At 38.4% G+C, this 16645-nt stretch overlaps 1 protein-coding gene across 1 annotated transcript; it reads right to left on the reverse strand.

Annotated features, from left to right (window-relative positions):
* Positions 1-1008: 1008 nt before the first annotated feature.
* On the reverse strand, positions 1009-16326 carry LOC140168069 (leucine-rich repeat-containing protein 23-like). The gene is given in 8 exon segments (XM_072191372.1): positions 1009-2834; positions 4607-4761; positions 6041-6199; positions 6202-6253; positions 9683-9813; positions 11979-12232; positions 12983-13095; positions 15956-16326. Coding segments are annotated over 8 exon segments (1026 nt in total). The 5' UTR covers positions 16076-16326; the 3' UTR covers positions 1009-2792.
* Positions 16327-16645: the final 319 nt, after the last annotated feature.

Below are 16645 nucleotides of genomic sequence, written 5' to 3' on the forward strand. Positions count from 1 at the left end.
AAGTGAAAGAATACATCTTAGTGTTGATAAAAATCAAGAAATCTCAAATTCGGGCATGGACGAATGTGTCTTCCATTACCCTGGCCTTAAATTGGGGGTGCTCTAATGTTTGTTTGGTTTATATAAGGCGGAAAAAATAAGACTCATAACACCAAGTATTGATATAGAATGGCATGCACACGCTTTGGTGCAATGCTTATGCTAGTTGTGCGTTGCGTAATGTGTGACCTGCTTATGAGTTGGGACTTTATTGACGCGCGCAGTAACAAAAGCCAATTAATTTCCGCCTAATAAAAGCCGAACAAACTTTAGATAAAAGTGTTGCCACCACGGAGGAGAAAGAAACAGAGCGTGTACAACCAGTCAAAGTCTCAGCATCAAACGATGAGGGCCGATTGTTCCATGAAATGCGACAGGCGAGACTGCTACGCAATTACTGCATATTTTCACGGTCTATCAGGTAATCACAAAAGCATGCAACGCTCTATCACGTATACGCGAAGGCACGCAGCGATGGCGTAATTGTTAGACACGGCACGATCGAACAATCGGCCCTCATGAATATGCGAGAACTTACATCAGGGACAGACTTAGGTTTCAGTTTTCTACTGGCCCTCCGGGCCAGTGAAATGGCAGATCTAGTGGCCCTGCAATAAATTTACTGGCCCAGCTTTTTCAATATATTCTACTGCAAAAAAAAAAAAAAAAAAAAAGAAGAAAAAAAAAACCCTAATTTTTTTGTTGGTGTTTTGGGGGAAAATATATATTAGTGGCGTGCGCACATTGAAAGTGGGGAGGGGGCAGGTTGTTCAGTTCCCCGAATGGAGTCTGATTAGGAGTAAATTTTGATGTTTTTGACGGTTTTTCCCGAATGACCAACAAAAGTTGGGGGCATGACCCCCTGCCCTCCCTTTGCGCATGCCACTGATCTATATCAATTTTTAAACATTTGCCATAAAATTTGTATTACCGTATATCGCGAATTTCAAAAATCAAAATTATTTGATATCAGAAGGACATTCCGCGTTTTCAAAATGCAATTCGATATGTCTGATGTGCTCTCAGGTCCCACAAAAAATATGTGGAAACGTCGCTATCCGAGCCCCCAAAGTCAAGCAAACCTTAACATTTGTTTTGATGTACTCAATGTAGAGAGTATAGTCACTATTATTCAGTAGTCCTGCCTTTTTTAGTTCCAAACGTTCACCAGCAAAGGTTCAAATATGCGGTCCTGTATCGCTATCATCATCATGATCATCAGATAGAGCACGAAAGAGCTTGGAAGTAGTACGTAGGCCTACTATTGCCGTAAAAAGCGGCCATATATTTCCAACTTGCTAGCAACGCAAGAATAAGAATATAAATATACGAAAAATCATTGAATAAAGATATAAATTACAGGTGACAGGCGGAGCAGAAACTGTGTAAATAATGTCCATCACTGATTATATCTTGTCTCATATGTGTTGGCTCAAAAATCTAGTGGCCCGCCGGGCCAGCATTGTTGGAAGTTTACTGGCCCGACGCAAAATCCACTGGCCCTGGGCCACCGGGTCACTGCTTAAATCCGTCCCTGACTTACATCATACAATACACAGGGACTTGGACTGGTTGAACGCGCTGTTTCTTTCTCCTCTGATTGCCACACATAAACGGCCGTGTACACTGGTGAATTAAAATTGGTATTGAAGACAAATTCATCCCCAGTAGGGTCATTGAAATATGTGCACAGCATATCTCTTGATTGCCCTCCTCAAGAATAGCTTTATTCCTTTTGCGACTTTCCATAGCATAGGTGAAATATACAATACTACAGCTAGTTGCTGTATTCCAATCAGCGCCTGTCTTTCTTGCCGTCAATGATAATATTCATGACATAATTTGATCAAAGGTCAAAGGTGAGAGTCGTAAAACTGTTCACTTATTAGGCTATAAATCAAAATGGAAATGAATCGTAAGTTTCTAATCACCCGCCTGCTCATTTTGCCAAAATTTTTCATTATTTTAAAGATCATGCATTTTTTTCTTTAAAATATGGAGTGTCTGTACCAAACAAATTAACAAGGGATAGTTTAAAATAATGAAATATTTAGTATACTCTTGTCATATATTTCATGTATTTGGAGAGGAACTGGTGTTTTTACCAATCATTCTTGTAATTCCACATGATTTCTAACTGCTGTCATCTAATCAAAGCATGTTTTAAGAAAATACAACACCTTGGACCAGTGAAAATTTATTTGACACCTCGTCCCTATTTTTAGTTGTCCATTTGGAAACTAATGATCCATTTCCATTAGGTTATTCCATTTAAAATCCACACTACCCCTATGGAAGATTTTGGAAACATTTTCTACAGGAGGAGAGCACATTTACCAACTCTATTTGAAACTCACTCTTCCCTCTGTGGAAGATTCAGTTTGAATCTTTCTCAGAAGGTGACATTAAATTTAAATGGAGTTGCCAAATGTGTTCATTCTTTCTATTTGAAATTCATGCTCCCCCTGTGGAAGATATTTCCAAAATCTGCCACAGAGGTAGTGTGGATTTTAAATAGAATAGCCCAAATATGTAAATTAGCACAGTAACCCAGCTGAAATCCTTACATCTGTAGCATAATTCTTCTCAAAGGAGCTTTTTACAATGCCAATTTTACATGTATTTTATTGTTTTTGTGCTCCTTATCATGTTATTTTCATGTACATATTTCACATGGCTTTCAGTCTGGTTGGGCCAGTTGCATCGCATAAAAAGATGTGTACATATATACAGGTGTAAAGTAGCTATTGGTTTCATACATCTTCAGTGTCAGAATGTATCACTTCTTCTGTGCCCTGTAATAAAATCAAATGAAATAAGTTTTAAATTCAATCCAAAATCAATATTCAAAGTAGGTTACTTTATTTCACCAAGATGACCTGTATATGAGTGTAACTTCAGACACAATTCAGTCACCAAACAAAATAACTTGACTCACTTGTAATGAAAATGATTTACTGAAATAGCTTCCCTGACGCTTTTGCAGTGTTTGTACAGAACATATTTAGAGGTTAATGACTGCGCATCAGTTGTTTTGAGGGTATTGTGAAATATCTAAACATTGTGCTTTGGAACCGAGGAATATCCCGATTCTGCGCCCGAGGGATATTCCGAGGTCCAAAGCACAATGTTTAGATATTTCACAATACCAAAAATAACTGATGCAAAAGTCATTACCCTCATTCATAACTGTCACTTTTCACTTTTTTTTAATTCAATTTACGTCACATTTTTTTCTTTTAATTTGAAAACAGAACACAATTTTAACACTATCTGTCGTTTTCCCTGTAAAAATCGAATAGCCCATTAAGGAAATACCGCTAGCGACCAATCACACTAGCACGCAACCATGCGATGTCCAAATACGGCGGCCAGCGTCCACGTCATTTGTTTGAATGCGTAACACGTCACGTAACATGATCATTGTAGAGCGTACTTTTAGCTACGCCACAAGACGCGGTCATTATACTTTTTCAATGACCGCGTATTTAAAAGTTATTATCTGTGATTGGATTGCACTTGCTGCGTATATATTAATGAGGTTATGAATTATCATTATGAGTGCCAAATACGGATTTGTCTCTTTGTGAAATTCATGTTACATGATACTACCTGTCGGTGCCAGAGGTTTCATCTTATTTCCCTGTATCAAATTGGATTTGTCCACTTTTGTGGAATTTTATCATCCATCTATGGCATTTGTTGAACCAAATTATAACAATTATGTGAACTGTGATCAAATATGATCATTTAATGACACAAATTCATGACCATTTTCTCCAAAATGTTGTAGCAATATCGTAAACGTTCGCCTAATGGCGCTATGGGCTCCCTTGACATAACTGGAATTTTACACACAAACTAAAAGTGCCCTCCAATAAAAATCCCACCAGCAAATACGGGCACGTACCCTTAATTCTTGTTGGGATTTTTAGAGGAGGGAGCTCTCTATTTGTTCCATGAAATTTACCCCAAGAAAAAGGAGCCCAGGTGCGTCATTAGGCGAACGTTTACGGTAACTGCCCAGCTGGATTCTCACAGAATCTCTCACAAAATCTCGAAACAAAATTGTAACTTTACGACAGACTACCAATGATACAATGGATTCAAATAGTGAAATGGCCTATTCCATTTGAAAAACACACCCTTGAAGAAAACTTTAGAATCAACAGTATAAATTATTCCAGATCTATCCATTTTCATCCATAAAATGTGAACAAGGTGTGGGGATTTTGGAATATCACTAAAATTGTTTTATAATTGAAGACCGAATTAAAAGACTAGTTTGCGTATGGTGTCCTGTCAACCAGACCAAAAAATGCCATTCTGTGCAGGTCTGCAACCAATTACGCTTTTGCACTGACGTCAGACGCAAACTAGTCTTTTTATTTTGTTCTTCAATTATAATTTTAGGTCAAATTAAACTGGATGTTTTCAACTAGCAAAAATGTCCAGCTGAATTGAACATAATGTTCAACTGGAATTGAGATGGCATCAAAATTTTCCACAGGGGGTGTGTGGATTTTAAACAGAATAGCACAAGTACTCTAGGATTCACACTACCAACCTCTGCAGCCATTTCCTCAGCTCGTCTCTGCTCATAGATTTCTTCTGCCTCCTGCCTCTCTTCCTCTGTGAACTCATCTTTGTCAAGACGTTCCAGACGTCTCAGATTGATAAGAACCTCCATGCGGTAGTCATCTTCATCTGACAGCGGAGACTCTGTAAGGTATGGCAGGTAATATTCATGTAGAAAGTTAAGCAGTAGAACTCATTGTGTGTGCTATATGTGACACAATCTGATCCAATCAAACCAAATAATTCACTCAAATTCAGAAATATTTACACATTCGTACAAAGATTCTTATCATTTGATTGGGCAAAAACTTATTTTTGCCATTTTAAGAAAAAAATAGTCCACTTTCAATTGCACTCATGCGCAGCTACCTTGGCAACGCTAAGTGGAAGAAAAGGAATTTATATACGAGTTATATAAAACAAATATTGAATGTTTTTATCCGTTCAATGGTGAAATATGAACTGTTCCATTCAATCCATACAGTCCATATTTCACCTCATGAAAATATTCTTGCCAAAATATTACAAAATATTTTTGGCAAACATTTTCGCAAAATATTTTGCATAAATTTCTGAATGTTATTAAAACATTTGATACCCTTTTTATAACCCGACATATAAACGCTTTCTGTATAACGTTTTGTGTCAATAATTTAACAGTGATCCATCATGATAAGTGAGCAAATGAGGGCAGTATACAGGGTTTTGTTAACGGTGCAGCGCTGCGCTGCCTGGTCCATTCTCTAATTCAAGGGAATTAATTCATTAAATGAATTTACCAAAGAAACAAATCAATATTAGGCATTCTGCCAAATTCCCCAGGGGGCCCTTAATACAAATGACCATACAGGGATGTATTGCTAACATTGGGTAGCATTTTCAGCTTTTTGGTATATCAATAAGCTCCTTTTCTACTAAGCCATTTTTGGTATCCTTATATGGATGGGTCCTTTTTTCAAAATTTTTCCAATCTTTTTCACAAAGTAGCCCCAATTTTGCCTCACTGTAGCCAAAATTTAGGACATTTCCCCAAAATTTGGGGAAAAAGACAATTTGTGTTAAATTTGGCTGAATGTTTTGACTTTTGGTATACCGATGGGTCAAAATTTCTTAACAAATTGACATATGATGGGTCCACTTTCAAATTCTCAGCAGCACACCCCTATCCAAACCAAACTTGAGTACTCTCTGGGCCAACCTCACAACAATTGACCTTTTCGGTAAATCCCATAAGCCTTTGTGAGTACACCTGAGAAGTCGTCATTTGACGTTACGCCGATATGCGCCAATGCTGCAAATCATTTAGCGAACATCGTTTCTGCACATTGCAAGTCGGCGTGACGTAAAATGATGAGTTCTCAGGTGTACTCGCAAAGGCTTATGGGATTTACCGAAAAAGTCAATTTTTATTGGGATTACCCACCTGATAAGATCAGAGCTCTCATTTTTGGTAGGCACTTTAATTTGCTAGTCTCTTTCACATCCACAAAGTTGTTGCCACGAATATTAACATACTGCAACTGCTTCATGTTCTCTGAAAATCCATCCAGCTTCTCAAGCTGGTTGTCGCGGAGATGGGCGTGGTAAGATGTTCAAGACGCCCAAGACCCTCTATCTTGTTGATAAGGTTACCACCCTGTTGAACAAAATAAAAATCATTATTGACATTTTTTCTTTGTTAGAACCTATTTTCTGTGACTTTCAATTGAACCAGTTTTTATATTATTTATGCATAGAGGTAGTCATTGTGGCGTCAACACTGCCATCTTGTGGGTGCGGAGTGCCTTTTGCTAAGATCACCGCGTTGATGCTTGACTGATCGCGTAATCGGGGGCATAATATCTAATGCATGACATGCAGAACGGCAGTACCCACAAGATGGCGGATCCCGCGGAAAAGGCTCACAGCCTCTATTGGTGCAGGTGGTGTATGTTATGAATGTACTACATTTGGGAATTTTCTGTTGCTGGCCCCGTAATGGAATGGGATTTAATTTTAAAACTTAAAAATGCTCAGGACATCACAAAATGTTATGCATGCAATAGATAATATGTGATGTGTCATGTCAAAAGGAGACACTTTTGGGCAGGTTATCAATTTTGAGTTTTTTACATATATCTTAAATATAGAGATACTAGGCGGTTACCCGTATTTCGCGGTTCTCGGCTGTCATGGTTATTGGCTTTTGCAGATCTCAAAATCAGTGTGTGTCCTTTGGCTGGGATCACTGTCCGCACAGATGAGCTCAATTGCAGGTTTTTGCAATTTGACCTGACTTTCACTCTCAAATCTGAGCTTCCTTGGCCAAAGTTACACCCACCCACCAAGTTTCATGAGCAATTTGAAATTTTTATGTTTTTTGACGTATGACCTCTCAACTGTAGGTCTGACAAAAACGTCGCCGTGGAAACTTTTGTTAATAGTCCAAGGTCCACCCACTCACCACATTTGAGCTCCATAGGGGCAACTTTTTTGACCTATGACCTCTTCACCGTAGGTCTAAAGAAAAGGTCACCGTGGAAACTTTTGCTTGTTAGTCCAAGGTCCACCCACCCACCAAGTTTGAGCTCTATAGGGGCAATTTGAAGGTTTTACCTTTCTTGACCTATGACCTCTTAACCGTGGGTCTGACTGAAAGGTGACCGTGGAAACTTTTATTTGTTAGTGAAAGGTTCACCCACCCACCAAGTTTGAGCTTCATAGGGGCAATTTAAAATTTTTACCTTTTTTGACCTATGACCTCTTAACCATAGGTCTGACGAAAAGGTCACTGTGGAAACTTTTATTTGTTTGTCCAAGGTCCACCCACCCACTAAGTTTCAGCTCTATAGGGGCAATTTGAAATTTTTACCTTTTTGACCTATGACCTCTTCACCGTTGGTCTGACGAAAAAGTCACCGTGGAAACTTTTATTTGTTAGTGCAAGGTCCACCCACCCACTAAGTTTGAGCTTCATAGGGGCAATTTAAAATTTTTACCTTTTTTGACCTATGACCTCTTAACCGTAGGTCTGACGAAAAGGTCACTGTGGAAACTTTTATTTGTTTGTCCAAGGTCCACCCACCCACTAAGTTTCAGCTCTATAGGGGCAATTTGAAATTTTTACCTTTCTTGACCTTTGACCTCTTAACCGTAGGTCTGATGAAAAGGTCACTGTGGAAACTTTTGTTTGAGAGTCCAAGGTCAACACATTGGCATGGCTAGATTTGCCATTTAAAGAGTTTGAAATTAGACTTCAATTGAACTTGACCCGGCCTTGACCTTTGACTTTAAAAAATATAAACTTGTTCTTCCTCATACCAAGCTGCACCCACCCACCAAGTTTGAGGAATGTGCGACCCCCAGTCTCCGAGAAAATAGGCGGACAGACAGAGTCACAGAGTCACAGACAGACTACCAGTATTATTATATAGATTTTGCTCCACAACACCGTTTTCCCCAAAGAAATCTGACATTCCTAAGCGAAGATATTGAGTTTGTATGTTATGGTATTATAAAATTGGAAATTGAGATATCGGCCTTTAAAAATATTATTGACAATGTTGAGAGCGGGAATTACCTTGAAAAATGTCTAAAAAATACAAGATGCCAGTTATATTCCGGTCTGAAACTATCAGACAATATTTTAACCATTAATGACATCACAAATTCGCAACAAACCCAAATTGGGAAAAAATCACCACGGACAGATATTTGGCTATTTCTCCATTTATGATCCTGCCCAAAAGTGTCTCCTTTTGACATGACACGTCACATATTATCACAATTTGAAACTGTTGAGGTTTGACAGTGAACCTCACTAATTTAACTTTAAATTAACTACATACAGTAAGAGTTTAATAATTACTGGTCGCAAGCTACAAATTCCCTTCTGTGTTCCGAGTGTATGACAAGTATTATGCATCATAAAAGATACAAATCACAAAAGTCATAAAAATTAAAATGCCTGGTTTTCTGAGCAAGAAAACCTGATGAAAAACCTGGCTCCTTGATTAACAAACCGCATGTTTTTTTTTTATCAAGAAATAATTTTTTTCCTTCATTATTTAAGAATTCAGGTTTTTTGATCAAGACACCAGGTTCTTAAGTAATAAACCATGTTTCTCTCTTATGGTGCAAAATACTTGCCATAAAACTGAGCAATTTTGCCATCTCTGTTTAACATGCTGACTACCACCTGTTTGGGGATCACTGTTTTGAGTATCGCGCCCTCAATAGATTTATCCATTCTACATGTATCTGTCTAGCAAGAACTGCAATACGTAAAACTTCCCAGTGAAATATATGTAATATTTGTTGAAAAGAAGTATAACATTTGATAACTGATATTGTTTATATCAACATTAAATTTTTTCAGATACAAACACATGAACAACAAGACCCTTTTTCTTATCTCTAATTTAACATACATTTTTAATACATGTAAAACTTCAATTACTGCCCTCATCATATTGAGCATGTAAGCATTAACCAGTTTCAAGCAGTGGTATTGTACAGAGAGGGCCTCCTTTTTCAAGGATTTTCTTTTGAAATTTAAATTTCAATGATGCCAACTTCACAGAGAGACTACAGAGAAATAGGCCGCTAGAAGAACACCAATCAATGTGCTTATTTAAATATAATGAGACCAGTATAATGGTTTTGCCCCTGAATTGTACTATGATATGCCATTCATTAAAAAAAATACCCAAACTTAACTATTACAATAGTTGATGGCATCTCCAAACTTTACTCCCAAACTTTACTTATCAATACAACTGATCTGGTGTTAAAGGTTCTTCAAAGACTTCCAAGTTTTCCGGTACTGGTAGACGTCATGACACCCCCTAAAAATGTAAATTTGTACCCTGTTTTACCACGGATGTCATAATCCCTGGTTTTACCATGAAAAGTGGACTTTATTTCAGAAGGACTTTCACATCGCGCTCCCTGCTTACAGGCTTGATCGCAGATGAAGGATTGAATAACAGAAAAGCCCTGAAAAAAAGTGAATTTTTCATTTTGCATCAGGCCCCACCCCTTAAACAAGTGTTTGTGAACGGTCCCTAACAGGTGTACACCTTACCAAGAAAAGATTTTTCAGGTTGGGTAAGTAGATTCCAGCAGTTGTTGTGAGTTTATTGCCTCTCAACTCCAGCGTGTGTAGTCTTCCAAGTATGGTAGGATCTAATCCACTTATGCTTGAAATCATATTGACTAAAACAAACAAACATAAAGACAAACACAAAGATAAATTATTAATTATCCATTCTGGGATGAACTCAATCTCTTTATTATATTCATAATTAACTTTATCATGCTTATTTTTTCCAACGTTAGACAAAATGCAGCGTTATATATCCCGTACACAGGGTTTTTTTTTTTTTTTTTTTTAGGGAGGGGGTGTTGAGTTTTAAAAAGTGGACCTTTTTCCAAGGGGGGGCAATTTTGTGAAAAGTGGAATTTCTTCACAAAAAGTGGACCTTTTTGGATCAAAAAAGCTTTAAAAAACCTGATTGTTTTTGCTTGCTGCTCTATAAATTGTGATTTTCTTGGGACTTTTTATACTCTTGCTAATCACCTCCCCCCACGTATGGGTCTGGTACCTATATTGGACCATGTTTATATCATGCAATCCAGCAAAACTTTGATTCTCATTTACAGATCAACTCAATAAATTATACTTTGGAGGTAATTAGGTCCACTTTTGTTCACACCGTGCATGAAGTCGGGGAACCGGGGGGGGCAATGAGTCCTCAATTATCTGTGAGCGAAACCAAGTCAATATCCCAGCAAATCGCCACCACCAGGAATTGAACCCGGGACCTCATGCACTAAAGGCAAGCACCCTAACCATTGCGCCACGCTCTCCTCTCTATGCATCGCATGTATCTGTCCCACTATTCTAGCTATTCAAATTTATTCTAGTTGACCATTTTGCAAAGACCTTTCGCACTTAAGGCCAGAGTAATGGAAGACACATTCGTCCACGACCGAATTTGAGATTTTTTGATATTTATCAACACTAAGATGTATTCTTTCACTTGAAACTGATAAAATACAACTTGCTAATATTTATTCGTATTTTTGCTTGATTTATTTCACTCTTTTCAACTCTAAAAAGTCACATGGCTCAAGACATCTTAGTAAATTGGCGGAAATAATGAGTCAGAAATCTTGTGAATCGCGAAATATTGTGATTACAGCCTTGAATCGCGTCAGCGTGACGTGGCATAACTCTGCGCGTATGTCCAACGCAGTCAAGGCGCATTCGGTATGTTGTTTTAACGCCAGCAAATGCGGTGTAAACAAAACAAAAATTTGCTGTCAAAATGCCACTTAGATTTTTTAATTATTTTGAATTTTGGCGCACTGAAAGCAGAGATTATAGATTCATTGGTGCAAAAGATGCATATTTAGACCATGCACCAGATACAGCTTTTACAAGTGTGAAAGTCTTACCGTTTTAAAATTTAAGGACGTTTTGTGCATAATTTTGACATTTTTTACTAAAACGTCGATTTCTCAGAGTTCACTTTTGACAATATTGCACGATTTTGTGACAAGATAACTTTCGAAAAGTATGCAAGCAAAGGGTAAACTTTTTGCACTATCCTTTCGAGTACATCAAAGTCTAGGGAAGGTTTTTTCATTTTTTCAAAATATTTGTTTTAAGAAAAAAAATACACCATTATGTGCAATATTAAGATAAATAAAAAAAAAAAATTGCTTTTTTAAACAGAATTTCTAAAAAAAAAGAAAAAAAAGAAAAATTACAAAAAAAAAAAAAAACCTTCCCTAAGTTCATGTCTCTTCTTCATGAAAAGCTAACTGATTTTTTTTTTTTACTCGAGCGGATTTTTTTTCTAAGTTGTCACAAAAAATTGGGGTAAAAAGTGATTTTTGTGATTTTTTCAAAACTTGAGATTTTTGAACAAATCTGACGTCACCATGGGATTCCTTGACTCATTTCCTTTCCAAAAATGTATAGTTTTATATACTTTGGACATACAATTCAGAAATAATGAAGCTCGAAAAGGTCCATGTTCTCTCCCATTACTCTGCCCTTAAGTCGCACAAAAAGAACTAGTTCACGCCTGCGTCAATCGATGGAGATTTTTTGGTGCTGATGATGTGATTCATTTTAGCCAATCAGAACCCATCTTCATGTTTACGCCATACACTGCACCAGTTGTCAGCCAGATAACAGCCACTGACAACTGTTACTTTGTGAAATGGCCCTAGACTAAAGTTATGCACACAGTCAGCCATAACTTTATACTTAAGGGAGAACCCCACCATAAGATTCCGCGGCCAAATGTATAACCATTGATAACTTTACAACTTTTACAAGATCTAAATTCATCCAGTCCTTAACTTACATGATAAATTAACAGATTCTAAAAGTGGATGGTTGATGCCTTCTGTAGTCGTTATCCTATTGTTAGCAAAACTTGCCACTTGCAGATATGGAAGCTGATCAAGCTTGGGTGTTAACAGAAGATTACGGTCAAGCTTTAGCGTCAGCAGGTGGGTCAGCGAGTTCAAAGGTGAAATGTCACGGATCATGTTGATTGATAGGTCTACATATCGTAAGTGGATGAAGGTACTCAGCAAACTTATGTCTGTTACTTCTCTGCAAAAAACAAAACAAAAGTTATAAAAAAGTTAATGCTAAAAATATCATACAGCTACCCTTCTTGGCCATATTTTTCTGTAATGATAGAGTAACCTTACAAATTATAGTAGCAAAACCTCTAAGGGACCATTCACAAACACTTGTTGAGGGGCCTGATTCAAAAAGGGGAGCCATTAAAAGTTTTGATCCTCCTAAGGGGGGGCAGAAAAATAGCCCTACAAATTTACCTAGGAAAATTGAGTTTATATGCTTTTCTATGGGGTTGAGCCATAATTTTCATGTCAAAAGGGGCCGAAAAATTTTCTTAATGAAAATTTTTGCATCAAGCCCCCCCCCCCAAAAAAGTGGTTGTGTACGGTACGTTACAATGTATGTATGAGTATTCAGTTAACATAAAACAGTGTGTAAAGAAATAGCTCAAGTTCCACCTTAATATATTAGGTCAGGTGGCTAGAAATGTGTGGGAGTGCAGGATGGGATACCAACAAGACACCATCACCATAGTGACCAACAACAGGGTTTGAGTTCTGAAAATACCAGGTGTGCTACAAATCACACTCCTTGAAATGTTAAGGTGAGCTGTAAGGTGTGCTATAAATTACACTTGTGAAGTTCAAGCTAAGGATCTGGCAGGTTTGTAAGGCGAGCTATAAATCGCACTTGGGTAGGTGAGCTAAGCTGTGCCCTCCTGCGCCCCTTCATGTACGTTGCACTCACATGCCTTAACTCAAAGCCTGCCGTACTTACTTCTCTTTGACATCTAGTCGGACGCAGGCATGCCCCAACCCACTTCCAATCTTACAGAGCAGAGATAAACTCTCACCCACCATCTCCTCTGTTAACGGTATCTCCGGTAGCTTCTGGAGAAAAAAAAAAAGATGGGAACAAATCATTGTTACGGTGACCTGAAAAATACCTGTTCTGCAGCCAGATCGACCCATAATTTTTTAGCTGTATATTTATGGCTGAAGTGGACTGATTTTTAAAAACTGTACAATGAGCAGTAGCCATCACAGCATCTTGATACAGCATAGTGTTTACACTCCCAATTGATTTTGACTGAATTTTTGTTATGTTTCAAAACATTCTTACAATGGTTATTTAGGGTCATTTCTAAGTCTCTTCCAGATAAATGTAAATAAAACAAATTAAGTCCTGACCGATTTAGCCAAATTGGCAAGTTCTCCTGTTCATTCATTTGCAATTCTGACTAGTTGCTGTTCATATTCTAATTCCTAGAGTAGACAGGACATGTACATTTGAATCTACATGTACGGTACATTTGAATCTATCTTTTGAAGTTCTTTCCCAGAACATTAAAAGACTGGAACGCATTACCAGAAGCACGAACAGTAAGTCCAAAAGCAAAATTATTCCACTAATATGGCTATACATTGGTTTGCCTCAAGTTAGGAAGTGATGTCAAGGCTTGTTCGTGGCTGCACTGCAAGCATGCCGACAAACCGCCTTTGTAGTAACACTACACATGCGTGTACGCACTGCATGATTAACTTTACGTGCCCGAATTGATACTGTGGTCAGCAAAATACGGACATTACATCACTACCAAACTTGAGGTGAACCAAATAATAAGTTCTGCCCCAAAGTGTATGATTAGCTGAATTCCTCTAGCCTTCTCCACTCCGCACAAAGGCTAGAGAGCATCGATGCATCTCATGCAGGGTCCGGCGACCTGGCAGGTTAGTCAGCAATAATACCCGCGAAGAAAGCTTAACTTGCAAACTTAAGACGGTGTGTACTCAACTGTTTTTGGTATGCATCAATTCCATAAATCGCCGCTAGATGAGTCATCTAGCGGGGACCCTAGTCTTGCCAGCAATACTTCAGTCTTTATCATAAACATAATGACATCTACGGACCTGAAGTCTTGCAGCGGTACATAGGGATGCACTGTACGTTTAAGAAAAACAAACTTCAAGCATCAAGAAATATACCTTGTATTTGTCAGTTTTACCTCAGAGATGCTGTAGACCCTCTCTACACAGTGTAGAAACATCACAAGTAGAATGCTGCTCAATATGATAAATCCAAATCATGAAAATAAAGCAATTTTGCAGAGCAATATTTTGACCACTTTTGCACTAAGTAAATTACTCCATGAAGATTGCAGGTTTTGCCAACTCAGGGGATGTTGAACCCACCCAAAAGTTGAGATCAATGTAGATCAATTATCTCAACTTTGGTATGGTAGCAGTAGTATAGTATAATGGGATTAAAATCATCCATGTATGCCCAAACTCTGGTACAATGGGGATTAAAATCATCCATGCAGGCCAAAACTGTCCTTGAGAGTTCCTCGTCTACATCCTTGGAGCCCAAAATGAGCCCACATATTGTGATGTTTCTTATTTGTGGTACAGATATGAATAGAGTGCCCTATAACTCAGTATGCTGAGTTATAGTTACTAGAACTAGTGGGGACCCCTGAGATGAGTAACAGGAGGAATTACTGAACAGGTAGAATCATTGAAAAGGTAAATTTTATTTATCTGAGTCTGACCCTCCTTAGGCCTACGTTTATATTTTAGCTTCTTTCTTTCTTTTTAGTTTCTTCTACATGGGCCAATTTTGTTCCATTTAAAAAAAATTGCGAGTGGCTTGGCATTAGATACGCCCGTGTCAGTGGCGGATTTAGAGGGGGGCGCACCCGGCGCGCGCCCCCTCTATTTTTTGCAGATCGGCGCCTGATTCTGTGTATTTTTGCAGAGCGGCGCCTGACTTTGTGTGGGCGCCGAGCCGCAGCAGCGGCGGTGGTGGCTCGGCGCCCCCTCTATTGAAAATTCCTGGATCCGCCCCTGCGTGTGACACGCAGGGCTAGCTTAGCAACTGACTCCTGGTTTTGTTTACCTGAGGAGAGCAACGGACCACATTGAGGCCAATTCTTGACCGTTTTCAACCAAATTAATAACAGGACATTCCCATATATTCCTCGATCTCCCATATGAATTTGGCGACATTTGGATCGAAACTGACGGAGCATTTCATTAACATACCCGCACACACACCCTCACCCACAACATTCCCTTATTTATAGTAAGATTAATATTTCATGATTTTCATCCAAGTAATACTTTTGCACATCAATTTACACACTTTTAAACTTGGTTTTTTGAAAGTCATTTAATACTAGATTAATAAAAAGCGAAAAAATGGATCATGTCGCTCTATCCAGCGATCGCCATTTTGAGCGCTATCCCTGACTCTGTCAGAATTACCAATGACAATGGCAATGCCATGCGATTATCATTCATTCTCATCATCATTCATGCATTCCATTTCCAAATCCACACACATACAGACAGTACTCAGTAGTGTAAAAATTCACAGAGAGGCACCTATAATCAAATTAAGTAATTCTTGGCCAAACTGGAACATGCGCGTTGCATCCATGTAGTGTACTAAGCGTGTAAAAGGCACGTGTATACTTTCTTCTGAACGCGCTATATTCATGTGTGTTTATCGCGGAGGAGCCACTAGCGTTCACAGTGTTCCAGTTTGGCCAAGAATTACTTAATTTGATTATAGTTAAGTTTCATACAATTGCCAAAACTATGACAATGTTATGAGTCTAGCCTATTTGTGCTGAACAAAGTTTACAGCACTATTTTCCCAACTGTCAATGCCTGGTTCCGAATTCTGCAGCCTTGTTCCGTGTAAAAATTGTAAGCTTACTTCACAACATCATTAACCACAACAAACCTCTTCTTCCTCGTGTTCTGCCCCGTCATTCTCTCCTTCATCACCTTCTCCTTGACTTATTTCAGGCTCATCAACTCCCTCTTGATCTTCGTCGTACTCTTGCTCTGAAAGATCTGACATTTTCTTCCAACAAGGTAATGTTTTGATACGAAATGTGCGGAAGTCGGCAAATTGTTATTTCTAATATGGCGCGTTGTCTTGGTAACTGTTCCAGGGATTGTGGGTAAAAATGAGGACATTCGAGACAAATATTTGGAATATCATTTCGCTAACATTTCACTGAATATTACAAGTAGAGACAGCTACATGCATATCACTCTCGTTTAATTATTTATTAGAGGCAAAATACATGGTTCTCACGATTTTAGCAGCTCATGTGTCCGGAGAGTTGTGCACTGCCATGAGAGCCGTGTCAAATCGGTAGAGGCTGAACTTGCGTATCGCTGCATTTATCATCGATAGCAGAAAATCTCCGTGACTGAAATGGCAGGACCGTTCCGACGTCCGAGATAGGGTGAGTTTATTTATGTTTTTCTATAATTTCTCAATAGATTAATACAATATAATTTATATACAGCATTCATGACGTATGTAAGTTTCATATACGGGTATTGGTTTGTAAAATCATGTATTGTAACGCTTGAAAATTGATGGGTTATTTTCATGTGTTTTTGTTGTTCACGCTGCGGT

Source organism: Amphiura filiformis, chromosome 13 (genome assembly GCF_039555335.1).
Source record: "Amphiura filiformis chromosome 13, Afil_fr2py, whole genome shotgun sequence".
NCBI lineage: Eukaryota > Metazoa > Echinodermata > Ophiuroidea > Amphilepidida > Amphiuridae > Amphiura > Amphiura filiformis.